Source organism: Oncorhynchus clarkii, chromosome 1, assembly GCF_045791955.1.
Source record: "Oncorhynchus clarkii lewisi isolate Uvic-CL-2024 chromosome 1, UVic_Ocla_1.0, whole genome shotgun sequence".
NCBI classification, from domain to species: Eukaryota; Metazoa; Chordata; class Actinopteri; order Salmoniformes; family Salmonidae; genus Oncorhynchus; species Oncorhynchus clarkii.
Genome location: NC_092147.1, coordinates 70,706,110 through 70,720,329, shown reverse-complemented (window position 1 = coordinate 70,720,329; position 14,220 = coordinate 70,706,110). Strand labels below are relative to the sequence as shown.

Genomic DNA, 14,220 nt, shown 5'->3' with positions numbered 1-14,220 from the left:
GTTAAATTATATTGTTAAATCCACATAATTATATTGTTAAATCCACAAAATGAAAGTAGTTATATTCTGTTAATTCCCAGATCATTGTCATACGTTTAGGGCCTCCTTGTAGCTCTCACACCAGCCTAACTCCGCCATGACCTGGAAGTAAACCCAACATGAGGTTTCCACTTATCTTCTCTTTTGTTTGAAACTATAAGGAAAATAATCTGATATGGAATAGTTAAAAAAATACCACTTCAGTACGAGCATGTGTTCAACCGCTGTGGAGATAGTCACACTACAGCCCAGTTTCTGCAAAATAGGCCTCTGTTTCTACTGATTACACTGACTCATTAGTTTATTCACAAGGTGGGCCAAATGTCTGTTGGCTGACCTTTTAATGTTATCACAGCAAAAGCCCAATAGCACATGGGGGCATTTTGCATGTTTGCCTTCTCTTAGATTTGCATTGGTAAAACTAAGCAAACAATTTCCTTGAACACAAATACTGTATCTAAGCTGAATGCGCATTAAACTGAGTGCCTAAACTTTGCGTGCGCTCGTCATGTGTGATGCTACCATCTAGTGGCAAAAACACATTTCACATGGTTGATAAAAAAGGCCCACAACACAAGCACTATTTTCAATGTTTAATGGAAACATGATCACAGAAATATACAAGCTTCTCCAGACAACATATCCCTTGAAAGAGGACCTCCAGGAAAGTATGGGTTTACCAATATCTGTAGAACTATCATAAAATATGTTAATTTTCTATAGGTAAAAATATTTATTCTGTACAATTGCCATTACAATTAAACAGCATCTCACCATACAATCGCATAAATTGTTTTGGCAGTGAGTTTAGAATATTGTTGGTCAGTTTAAATAGCATCAGCAAAAGTAACCAGTCCAGCACAGTGGATTCTCTACCTCCTTTCATGGTCCGTCTCTTCTTTTCCTCCACTTTGTCCTCAGCTCCTCTTGAAGAAGGAGTCCAGCGTACCAGTACTACCACCTTGGGAGCGGGGCCGTTTAGGCTGAGGTGTTGACTGGCCCCTGGCCCGCGTCTTCCCCCGGGACAACTGAAGGGCGCCTGCCCTGAGAGGGGGGCGGGAGGCAGTTGAAACAGAGGAGAGAGAGGAGGAATGAAGAGAGGTGTTGGTGGTTGTGCTTGTAGAGGAGAAAGAGTTCTGTAGGTCCAAGGCAAAGTGGTAATCATTATGTTCAGGCATCTCCCAGGCCAGCACATCCTGGCCACAGCACTCACAGGTCAGCAGGTCCTCTTTGGCCACACTGGCCAGGCACTGAGGCGGGTCAGAAGGGGGATCGTAGGGCAAGTCTGACCCCACAGACTGTTTTTCCTCTGATAGAGTACAAGTTCCCTCCCCAGACCCCAGAGATTGGTCCTCTGCTTGGTTAGAACTAGTGAGTTGAGTGTGTTTAGTGTGTTTCCCTTTTACGTTCGCAGTCTGCTCGTCACATATTTCAGCTTCCGGAGCTGTGTAACTTCCTGCTATTTCACACCCAACTGTGTCTGTTAAAAGTTGGACACTCCCTATTGTATCATATCCTACTGTGGAACATCTTGTTCTGCCTGTTGCGAGACTGTCGCTGTGTGAGGCTGCGGTTACGGGCTGCTGGTTTCTCCCAAGTGTCTTCCTCTGAAAGAAGGAAGTGATGCCAGTATGGGGGCTGGCTGATGAACTGACAACAGAAGAAGAGTGACAAGACGTACTAGAGACAGTTGAGGTTGTTGTTTCATTCTCAGACACACTCCTCTCTAAAACAGAGAAAGACACAGGAAAAGAGGAAGGCGGGACAAAGGTTCCATAGCCCCTATCATTATCTTCTTCCTCTCCCTCTTCCTCCTTCTTCTGTTTCTCTGCAGATCTTTGGAAGAAGGACTGGATGGCGCCGGGTCTCTTGGGGGTGGAGTCCTTCTTTGAACCAGAGCAAGACTGAGTGGAGGCCTGGGTGGAAGTGACATCACTGGACAGGAAGCTGGCGATTCCTCCGGCCCCGGCAGAGGGTGAATCACTAAATTTACTGGCCGAAATGTGGAGCAGGGTGAGGGGAGGAGTCCTGGATAGAAAGATACAGAAAGAGAAAGTGAGAAGCATACATTCGAAAACAGACAGCCATGGGAAATCAACGTCTCTGAAGATTAAGATTTCAGGGTGGCTATAGTTGTGTTCCAAATAATGGTGTTATATTTGTCATGCTCTCTAGAGTTGGTTGCATATATAGTTAATGTCACGGCAGACTTAATTTGTGCAACTTGCCATGCTGCCTGATGGTTCCCTGCTGTGTTGAGACTCTTGAGGATTGCGAAGCTATCCGAGGAGATCTTGGTGGCGTCGTAGCGTGCCAACGAGCAGCACCGAGAGAAACTGCTGGGCCTTTTATCACCCAACTGCCTTACACCCACAGTCAACTGCTTAGCCACACGACCATTCTACACAGAGGGAGAGAGAATGAGTGACAGAAATGGAATGGAGAGGAGTGACAGGCATGCAGGTGGGGAGGTACAGTTGAAGTCGTAAGTTTACATACACTTAGGTTGGAGTCATTAAAACTCGTTTGTCAACCTCTCCACAAATGTATTGCTAACAAACTAGTTTTGGAAAGTCGGTTAGGACATGTACTTTGTGCATGCCAAGTAATTTTACCAACAATTGGTAACAGACAGATTATTTAACTTATAATTCACTGCATCACTATTCCAGTGGGTCAGAAGTTTACATACACTAAGTTGACTGTGCCTTTAAGCAGCTTGGAAAATTACAGAAAGTCATGTCATGGCTTTAGAAGCTTCTGATAGGCTAATTTACTTTTGAGTAAATTGGAGGTGTACCTGTGGATGTATTTCAAGGCCTACCTTCAAACTCAGTGTCTCTTTGCTTTACATCATGGGAAAATCTACAGAAATCAGCCAAGACCTCAGAAAAATAAATGTAGACCTCCACAACTCTGGTTCATCATTGGGAGCAATTTCCAAACGTCTGAAGGTACCACGTTCATCTGTACTAACAATAGTATGCAAGTATAAACACCATGGGACCACACAGCCATCATACCGCTCAGGAAGGAGACGCGTTCTGTCCCCTAGAGATGAACGTACTTTGGGATTAAAAGTGCAAATCAATCCCTGAACAACAGCAAAGGACCTTGTGACAAAGGACATGTGGACAAAGATCCAAAACTTTTTGGAGAAATGTCCTCTGGTCTGATGAAACAAAAATAGTACTGTTTGGCCATAATGACCAACGTTATGTTTGGAGGAAAAAGGGGGAGGCCTGCAAGCCGAAGAACACCATTCCAAACGTGAAGCACGGAGGTGGCAGCAACATGTTGTGGGGGTGCTTTGCAGCAGGAGGGACTGGTGCACTTCACAAAATAGATGGCTTCATGAGGAAGGAAAATTATGTGGATATATTGAAGCAACATCTCAAGACATCAGTCAGAAAGTTAAAGCTCGGTCGCAAATGGGTCTTCCAAATGGACAATGACTCCAAGCATACTTCCAAAGTTGTGGCAAAATGGCTTAAGGACAACAAAGTCAAGGAATTGGAGTGGCCATCACAAAGCCCTGACCTCAATCCTGTAGAAAATGTGTGTGCAGAACTGAAAAAGCATGCGTGAGCAAGGAGGCCTACAAACCTGACTCAGCTACATGAGCTCTATCAGGAGGAATGGGCCAAAATTCACCCAACTTATTGTGGGAAGCTTGTGGAAGGCTACCCAAAACATTTGACCCAAGTTAAACAATTTGAAGGCAATGATAGCAAATACTAATTGAGTGTATGTAAACTTCTGACCCACTGGGAAAGTGATGAAAGAAATAAAAGCGGAAATAAATCACTCCACTATTATTCTGAAATTTCACATTCTTAAAATAAAAGTGGTGATCCTAACTGACCTAAGACAGGGCATTTTTACTACTAAATGCCAGGAATTGTGAAAAACTGAGTTTAAATGTATTTGGCTAAGGTGTATGTAAACTTTCAACTTCAACTGTAGATTATCCTTCCGTCCCTCAGTCTCATGAGGGTGTGACCAGACAGGGAGGGATGAGACAAACAGAGGATGGTGAGATGAAGTCCCTCACCAGCTCTCTGTCCTTGGTCAGTCTCTCCTCCAGCTCCAGAGCCAGCTGATAGAGCCAGTGCTGCACCTGCAGAGATAAGACAAGAGTATTTTATTCAGACATCAACAGACATAGAAGGAACAGAGCTCAAGAGGAATCAAAATGGGAGATTGGTGCATCTCAATAGATTATGGCCAGAGGCAGGCAGAAGAACAGATGGAGAGAGGGCATGAATATAGCCAAGTACCCGCTCTCTGGTAGTGAGAGATGTCTTCCCAGGGAAGTTCTTGCTGCAGCCGATGGATTTAGGGAGTTGTCTGGGCTTCACTGCGTCAAAGTCAATCCCCCGACACAGGTCATACAGCCACTGACTGAAGAGAGCAATATTTATTTATATCAATATGGGAACTACAGTGCCTTCGGAAAGTATTCAGACCACTTGACTTTTTACACAGTGTTACATTACAGCCTAATTCTAGAATGGATTTAAAAAAAAAACATCCTGAGCAATCTACACACAATACCCCATAATGACAAAGCGAAAACAGGTTTTTAGAATAAAAAGACATCTAATTTATGTAAGTATTCAGACCCTTTGCTATGAAATTGGAACCCTTTGCTTAGGTGCATCCTGTTTCCATTGATCATCCTTGAGATGTTTCTACAACTTGCTTGGAGTCCACCTGTGGTCAATTCAATTGATTGGGCATGATTTGGAAAGGCACACACTTGTCTATATAAGGTCCCACAGTTGACAGTGCATGTTAGAGCAAAAATCAAGCCATGAGGCCAAAGGAATTGTCCGTAGAGCTCCGAGACAGGATTATGCCGAGGCACAGATCTGGGGAAGGGTACCAAAACATTTCTGCAGCATTGAAGGTCCCCAAGAACACAGTGGCCTCCATCATTCTTAAATGGAATAAGTTTGGAACCACCAAGACTCTTCCTAAAGCTGGCCGCCCAGCCAAACTGAGCAATCGGAAAAGGGGCTTGGTCAGGGAGGTGACCAAGAACCTGATGGTCACTGACAGAGCTCTAGAGTTATTCTGTGGAGATGGGAGAACCTTCCAGAAGGACAAACATCTCTGCAACACTCCATCAAATCAGGCCGTTATGGTAGAGTGGCCAGATGGAAGCCACTCCTCAGTAAAAGGCACAATAACAGCCTGCTTGGAGTTTGCCAAAAGGCACCTAAAGACTCTCAGACCATTAGAAACAAGATTCTCTGGTCTGATGAAACCAAGATTGAACTCTTTGGCCTGAATGCCAAGCATCACGTCTGGAGGAAACCTGTATAGCAAAGGGTCTGAATACATCCCTACGGTGAAGCATGGTAGTGGCAGCATCATGCGGTGGGGATGTTTTTCAGCGACAGGGACTGGGAGATGAGTCAGGATCGAGGCAAAGATGAATGGAGCAAAGTAGAGAGATATCCTTGATGAAAACCTACTCCAGAGCGCTCAGGTCCTCAGACTCGGGCGAAGGTTCACCTTCCAACAGAACAACAACCCTAAGCAACAACCCCAAGATAACGCAAGAGTGGCTTTGGGACAAGTCACTGAATGTCCTTGATTGGCCCAGCCAGAGCCCGGACTTGAACCTGATTGAACATCTCTGGAGAGACCTGAAAATAGCTGTGCGGCAACAGTCCCAATCCAACCTGACAGAACTTGAGAGACTCTGCAGAGAAGAATACAGAAACTCCCCAAATACAGGTGTGCCAAGCTTGTCGTGTCATACCCAATAATTGATGCTGTAATCACTGCCAAAGGCACTTCTGAAATGGTCCACCCACACAGACAGAGTGGTGAAGAAGGCGCAACAGCGCCTCTTCAACCTCACGAGTCAAAAACACTCACAAACACTCACAAACCTTTACAGATTCACAAATGAGAGTATCCTGTCGGGCTATATCACAGCCTGGTACGGCAACTGCTCCACCCACAACCGCAAGGCTCTCCAGAGGGTAGTGAGGTCTGCACAACGCATCACCGGGGGCAAACTACCTGCCCTCCAGGACACCTACATCAGCCGATGTCACACTAAGACCAAAAAGATCATCAAGGACAACAACCACCCGCGCCACTGCCTGTTCACCCCGCTATCATGCAGAAGGCGAGTTCAGTACAGATGCATCAAAGCTGGGACCGAGAGAGACTGAAAAACAGCTTCTATCTCAAGGCCATTAGACTGTTAAACAGCCATCACTAATATTGAGTGGCTGCTGCCGACATAGACTCAAATCTCTAGCCACTTTAATCATTAATAATCTTGCCTATGCCGCACGGCCATTGCTCATCCATATATTTATATGTACATATTCTTATTCATCTCTTTCCACTTGTGTGTATAAGGTAATAGTTGTGAAATTGTTAGATTACTTGTTAGATATTACTGCACTGTCGGAACTAGAAGCACAAGCATACAACATGCTAACCATGTTCACGTGACCAATAAAATGTGATTTGATTCAACAAAGCATAGAGTAAAGGGTCAGAATACTTATGGAAATATAATGTTTCAGTTTTTTATAAATGAGCAAAAATGTCTAACACTGTTTTTGCTTTGTCATTATGGGGTATTGTGTGTAGATTGATGAAAAAAAATGATTTAATACATTTTAGAATAAGGCTGTATCATAACAAAATGTTGAAAAGTCAAGGGGTCTGAATACTTTCCGAAGGCACTGTACATTAGCCACCACTGGCACCAAATAGTATAACATCTTTAAGAGGATAGTTACTTTTACAACACCAGATTGCAATATTACAATTTTAGCTAATAACTTAAAATTATCCACAGTATTACATAAGTGTGGTTCATTGAGGAAGAGTGGTTTATATACTTCATGATATGAAGGAAGTGTGTGTTGTTTACCCAGTCTTGTCTCCAAAGTGCTGTCCCAGCTGGGCCTGAGAGAAGCGGGTTAGTTCCCCCATGTTCTCTACCTCCAGGGTCTCTGTGATGGACGCCCCCAGCTTACCCCCCAGGTTTCGGCTGGAGAGAGGAACAACAGGAACAACATCAGTCTATCTCTGAGTCTGTAAAGTTGATTCTGTATTCATCTGCATAGTCTGATGGTCCTGTAGTCCAGGAAAGATCGTATTGTATGTTGCGTTTATTGACGGATATGTGTAATTGTGTCAATTCTCTTAATTTTCTCTCAGTTACAGCACACGGTTAGTTTTAACTAGCAGTACACTCACATTTTGCCAATGGGAAGTGAGTTGAAGAGCTCTGGAACAGAGCCTAATGGCAGGAGTGTCTGGCGGTTGGGTTTGTTCAGACCACAGGCTAGTTTAGCCAGCACCTGAGGAGACATGATAAATAAACAGACTGGCCTGGAACTGACAGCTGAAAGGACTGGCCAAGTTTCCACCATGTTGCTACGACCAGTTGTGTTCTGCCAGGATTCAGTGATCATGACAGAAAGGACACAAGTAAAGAAAGCTAGTAGAACTTTTGACAGAAAGAGGTAGAACACACTGGTTGTGTTGAGAGGGGAAGAGAGTACTGACCTTGTTGTGGGATATCCCTGCCGAGCAGCGGTAACCTGTGTGCTGCTCCACTGCAGCCCTCATCTCCTCAACGATCACAGCCCCCAGAGCCAACTGCAGCTCTGCACAGCCAGAGCCCCCTGACACAGAGGACAGCCACTGCTGCAGGCCACTGGACCTTCGCTCTTCTGGGGAAAAACATGGAGAGGAGCACCATGTTAACATACCGTTTTACCCACTTCATATGTCTATACTTTATTCTAGTCAAGGCCTATCCTATATAACTACTGTTGTACACCCCTTTTCTATTCATATACTGCCCATAATGTCTATATACACCATCATATACACTGAGTGTACAAAATATTAAGAACACCTTCCTAATATTGAGTTGCAACCCCTTTTGTCCTCAGAACATCCTCAATTGGTCAGGGCATGGACTCGACAAGGAGTCGAAAGCAGGAATGCTGGCCCATGTTGACTCCAAGGCTGGGTGTCCTTTGGGTGGAGGACCATTCTTGATACACACGGGAAACTGTTCAGCATGAAAAACCCAGCAGGGTTGCAGTTCTTGACACAAACCAGTGCACCTGGCCTATACTGCCATACCCCGCTCAAAGGCACTTAAAGATTCTGTGTTGCCAATTAATTCGCTGAAATGGCAAACATACACAATCCATGTCTCAATTGTCTCAAGGCTTAAAACTCCTTTATTAACTTGTCTCCTCCGCTTCACCTACACTGATTGAAGTGGATTTAACAGGTGACCTCACCTGCACACACTCCGACTCCTTCTAGAAGTAAGAGTTATTTTGTACCTCCAGCCAACCGCAATCGCTCTATTGAGACATACTGCAGACTCGTTGAAAAAGATGTTGGGAATCTCTTTTAAGAACAAGTACATCTCTTTCCATAATTTACGTAAGGATGAAAAACAAGCGTTGCTTGACTTAGTCTGGTACGTCAGTCCTTACCCGCCCTGCTGATAAGGGTGGGTCGGTAGTAATCATGGATAGGACAGTTTATGTAAATGAGTGTCAGACAACTGCTTGACAACACCTTATCCAAGAAACTCAGAAGTGACCTCACTTCCCAATGTCAGAACACCATCTTTACTGTCCTAGATGGGTTAAGTTCTGGTCTAATCACCAAAAAATAAGAACTTTTTGGCTATTCAACTCCCTAAAATTGCCACTTTCTATACTTTGCCAAAATTACACAAGAATGTTACAAAACCTGCTGGGTGCCCTATTGTAGCAGACATTGATACAGTTTACGGCCCCTTTATCAACTTTTTTTTTATCAGACCACTCACAGAACAGCTCCCCTCCTTTGTAAAGGACACCAGCAGTATGATCTCTATCATTGAATCTCTTGATCCTCTCCCTGAGAATACTTTGTAAATGACTTCTGATGTCGAGTCGTTATACACGAATATTCCACACGAGGGCGGTATTGAAGCTATGGAACATTTTCTTCTGCAACGTGACCCTAATGAACAACCTTCCAGTGCATTCATGCAGTATAACATTGGGTGAAATAGTACACACACAACAACTATTTAATGTTTCTAAAGGATTTCTTTATCCAGATGAAGGATACTGCTATGGGATCCCCTAACTATGCTAATTTGTACGTGGGTTACATGGAGAAACAGTCAATTCTCAATCCTCTCAAATGTTTCCTTGCCTAACATTATTATTTGGAAACGGTACATAGATGATATTTTTGTTCAATGGAGGGGTGATGCAAAACAGCTCCAGGCTTTTCTTAACTCTTGTTCTGAGCACCTGAGATTTACTATGCAATCTGAGACACGTCAAATCAGTTTCCTTGATCTTTTGATTTTGTGTGAGGATAATGTAGTATACACGGATTTTTACAGGAAACCTACTGATCGTGACAGTTGATGAGGGCTGATAGCTGTCACCCGCTTCCCTTGAAAAACAATTTGCCCTACAGCCAATTCTGTTGAATCAAAATAACATATGGCTGAGATAAAATTCAAGCAAAGGGGGTACAAAAATGGTCAAATACTGCCATTGAGACAATCCAATCCAAAACAAATCAAGACATGATCTCTTTCAAGGACAGTCTCGCAAAAATAATCATTATTGCGTTCTTACTACGCACTATTCAAATTGCTCTGAACAAATTAAAGGAATTGTTCACAAACATTGGCACATTCTAAGATCTGATGACAGTATCGGTAATGTGTTTTCGGACCCTCCCTTGGTAGTATTCTCGTGGGGCAGAAATCTTAGAGATCAATGGGTAAACTCTGATTTACCACCCCAAAATTGCCCCGCACAACATCCATTTGCACCTCTACTGGATGGAAACTACAAGTGTAATGGCTGCACTCAATGCAAAGGCATGTACAAATGTAGATCCTTCAAACTGGGAAACAGATCCCAATTAAAAGGTGTTATTACGTGCTCCACTAAGGCAGTTATTTATCTTATAACTTGTCCTTGTGGTAACCAAATTATGTGGGTAAAATGCAAATTAAAAGTATGAATCCCGGAGCATCGCAGAACCATTTGGTGCAAAAACTCGACGTACCCAGTTGCGGCCAACTTTTTGGAAGCGAACCACTATTTCGTCCCTTCATTATATCGGCATCGAAAACGGTCACCCTCCCTTCCCATCTATGCTTTTTATATGTTGTATTTATATCTGCAAATTAACCAATGAAATCAAGCCACACCCAGCCATGATTACAGAGACCTGTGTGTCGTTTGACACTATATTTAAGCAATAAGGCCCGAGGGGGTGTGGTATATGGCCAATATAACACGGCTAAGGGCTGTTCTAACGCACGACGCAACGTGGAATGCCTTGATACAGCCCTTAGCCGTGGTATATTGGCCATATAACACAAACCCCCGAGGTGCCTTATTGCTATTATAAACTGGTTACAAATGTAATTTGAACAGTAAAAGTAAATGTTCTGTCATACCCGTGGTATACGGTCTGATATACCACAGCTTTCAGCCAATCAGCATTCAGTGCTCAAACCACCCAGTTAATACAAACTAGTGACCCGCAGTGTCTGTTATTATACCATGATGTCTGTCGAAACGTTGGTTATTAAATTGTTGCATCTGAGCTCCTAGAGTGTGCAGCTCTCCTTTTCTTTTTCAAGTGTTCTACTCTGCTAGCCCGCACCTCGCCTAAACAGGTGTGCGTTTCTTTCACCTCCAAATTGACCTCAATAAAGGTCAATAGTTTTCGCCTGGATTCACCTGGTCTATCTGTCATGGAAAAAGCAGTATTTTGTACACTCAGTGTATATTTATATTCTGAACTCTGACATTGCTCGTTCTAATATTTCTTAATCCCTTTTGTGTGTGTGTGTGTGTGTGTGTGTGTGTGTGTGTGTGTGTGTGTGTGTATGTGTGTGTGTGTATATGTGTGTGTGTGTGTGTGTGGGGGGGTATATGTATCGTTGGGTATTACTGCACTGTTGGAGTTAGGAACATCTGCTAAATATGTATACGCAACCGATAAAATGAAACTGACATGTTTTATTTGAAAGTCTGCACTGACATGGTCTTTCATTAGAAACCCAGGGATGTGGACAGATACAGGATATTTGATTAGAAACCCAGGGATGTGGACAGATACAGGATATTTGATTAGAAACCCAGGGATGTGGACAGATACAGGATATTTGATTAGAAACCCAGGGATGTGGACAGATACAGGATATTTGATTAGAAACCCAGGGATGTGGACAGATACAGGATATCAAGATATCGCATATATAAAATGAGAACACAGCACTAAAAGAGATAGGCCTAAATATTTTCTGAAATGCTAAAACTCAACACTCATTTAGAGTTCTTGGGGTAAACTAACCGCGGTTTAAAACCCACCTTTATCAGTTGTGGTGTCCTGTGCTGCTTCTTCCTGGTCAAGAGGAGCCAGTGGGTAGCCCTGGACGTGGCTGGTCTTCAGGAGCTGAGGGTCTACCTGCAGGTCAGTCATGCTTTTCAATCTCTGCTGTATCGCAGCAGTCAGGTCCATGTAGGCCTCGTCAATACTGGCCCTCTCGAGCACAGCGAAGCGTGACATCACCTCAAACACCTGTACACTCGCCTCCCGGTAACTACACAGGGGGTGACAGTTAGCTGGTTAGCACTGCAGGCTTTCCGAAGGGGTTCCTGGGGATTCACTTAGTCACCGAAGTCATTTAAAATATTGTATAATGGACACGTACTGGGTGAGGTCTGCCTTCCCATGTGACTCTCTGACCCTTGCAACCTGGAGATCTGGGCACAGTTTCTTGGCATCGTCTGCCCACATGTTCCTGGTGACACCATGGGCCCTGGCCTCATAACTCACAGCTATGATACTGGGTAAAGATAAAGTGTGAGAACATGACTTGACTATGATATTCTGAACAGTCCATGCAACAAAAAAACGGTAATGTATGGGAGAGACAAACGTTTTGCAGAGCTGAGAACCAGGCGATGTAGGTATGCATCACAAATCAGGACCAGCCTGAACTAATGTTTAACTCCACTGACTGTCTCCATTACATTATAATGGACACTGAAGTTAAACCTTAGCCAGCCTGACCCATACAACTAAGAAACATGGGGTAAGGGCGAAACACCTACGAGTCACTCCCACTGTCCCATTGCCCCTAGGTCTACATGTTTTTATTCTGGATTGATGTGTGCATGCTAGCTACGCCGCTCTCAATCCCATTGGCCTTGGGAAGGAGACTCTGTGTCGGTGACTCACCCGCCTCCCTTCCATGTCTTGTACTGTGCGACCACACACGGTGTGTTTTTCAGCGCTGGGTTCAGCCTCTGTTCCACTTGCACGTAGAAACAGTCCATATCCACCAACGCCACAACCCTCTCCTTCCCATAATCCATTCCAGAAAAGATGCGGAACGACTGGACAGCACTGGAAGTTAAAAACGAATTGTTATGGTAGAATGCATGTTAGCTAGCTAGATAAAGCTACCGACCTACATTGGATATAAGTTAGTTAGTTAGCCTATCTAATAGCTATCTAGATTGCTAAATGTAAAATATGAAACTTGAAACACACAACGTTAAGATATTACTGTAGCTAAATAGCGAAGGAAACAAATTAGATAACGTTACATTACATTAATGCTACATAATGTAACTATGCCGCTCCCCGAATAATCTTCTTCGGTGGGGTTTAATGGCGGTTGGCATCCAATATTATTTGTGCATTACCGCCACCAACTGGACTGGAGCATGAACTCATTATACTTTGTGACACAAAAATGGAAAAGGGGAAAGGAAAAAAGTACCCTGCCAACTAACCCTACACTCATTAAAACCCACGACCCCATTCCACTATTTTGACCCGATCCTACACCAGGATGACAGCCTGGGAGAACGGGACACTATCATTCAACACACCCTGTAACTCTTCTGCTGTAAAATCTCGTCATCCCACGTACTGTACTTCTCTGCAGCTGCCACCACAACACCTATTTTCTGTGACTTACGTTCCATTCCTTCAGTAAAGTTGATAACCATGGTAATAAAACACTAAAAAGCCAACCTTATTGAAGCACTTTTCATTTGTAGGCCTATCACTCTGTACTGACAAAAGTCTACTACTCACCAAGAGCCTCTTAGGATCCTTCACCCTTGACCCATCTTCCACTACTTTCTTCATTGCCTCAGAATACAACACTTTCTGTAAAACTCTGACCCTGGCAACTTCAACCCGTCTCTCTCGCACCAGACACTTCTGATCCCCAGCAACATAGGCACCCCTACAGTTAACACATACCACTTCTTTCACCGATACTACACATTCCTTTGTCCCATGCCCTCCTGCACACTTCTCACATCTAGAAATCTCCCTCCTACATACTGCTGCAACCTGTCCATAAGCTTGGCACCTAAAACACCGTAGTGGATTCGGTACAAAAGCTCTTATGGGATAACTGATATATACTAAAATTACTTTGTCGTGTAATGACTCAGCATTAAAACTAAAAAAGACAGACAGTGACTATTCTGGTCTACCACCTTCGCCACCGGCGGGCGTTACAGACACCAAGAATCTTCAACTTCAGTTGATCCACCATCACCCTTACCACTACCCCGGTAAACACTCCTTTCAAAGGTGTTCTATTCTTGACAGCAAAGCAAATAACAGGTCTTGTCCCCATTCATGTGATGCGGAGCGACCACTCCCTCTGGGAGGAAGAAACACAAAAAATCTTCACAAGTCCACTTCAGGTTACTTTCAACGATTCAACAGTACCCAACTGGGTCAGCCAAAAAGAAGGGGTCCACTTTCTCCCAAAACGTCTCTCCTACTGGACCAGTCATCTTCATCATGAGCTCCAAGATCTTCACTACTCCTGCAACCTCAGGTAATTCATCCCTATTCTCTTCCAATTCACCTCCAGTGCTACTGGAGTACAGCTCATTCTGTTTGTACTTGACCCCAATCTTCCTTGACGCACCGCCTCTCTTGTTGTTGATGTCTGCATCGGATTCAAACTCGTAACCTACTTCCTTCCATCTCTCCAAGCCTGGAAATATACTTCCATTAGAATCCTTATTACTTTCACTGTCAGCCTCCATATTCCTTTTGTCTCCATCCATTTCCACTACTACTTTTCGTTTGAGTCTCTTG

At 43.8% G+C, this 14,220-nt stretch overlaps 1 protein-coding gene across 1 annotated transcript; it reads right to left on the bottom strand.

Moving 5' to 3' along the window:
• Positions 1-619: 619 nt before the first annotated feature.
• Positions 620-12,761, bottom strand: LOC139411594 (polymerase (DNA directed), eta). The gene is made up of 11 exons (XM_071158157.1): positions 12,701-12,761; positions 12,325-12,492; positions 11,795-11,929; positions 11,451-11,683; positions 7,591-7,757; positions 7,279-7,382; positions 6,950-7,069; positions 4,320-4,443; positions 4,094-4,159; positions 2,268-2,440; positions 620-2,067 (listed from the first exon to the last, which is right to left on the bottom strand). The coding sequence occupies exons 2-11, from the start codon at positions 12,459-12,461 to the stop codon at positions 957-959; spliced, it is 2,370 nt and encodes a 789-aa protein (XP_071014258.1). The 5' UTR covers positions 12,462-12,492; positions 12,701-12,761; the 3' UTR covers positions 620-956.
• Positions 12,762-14,220: the final 1,459 nt, after the last annotated feature.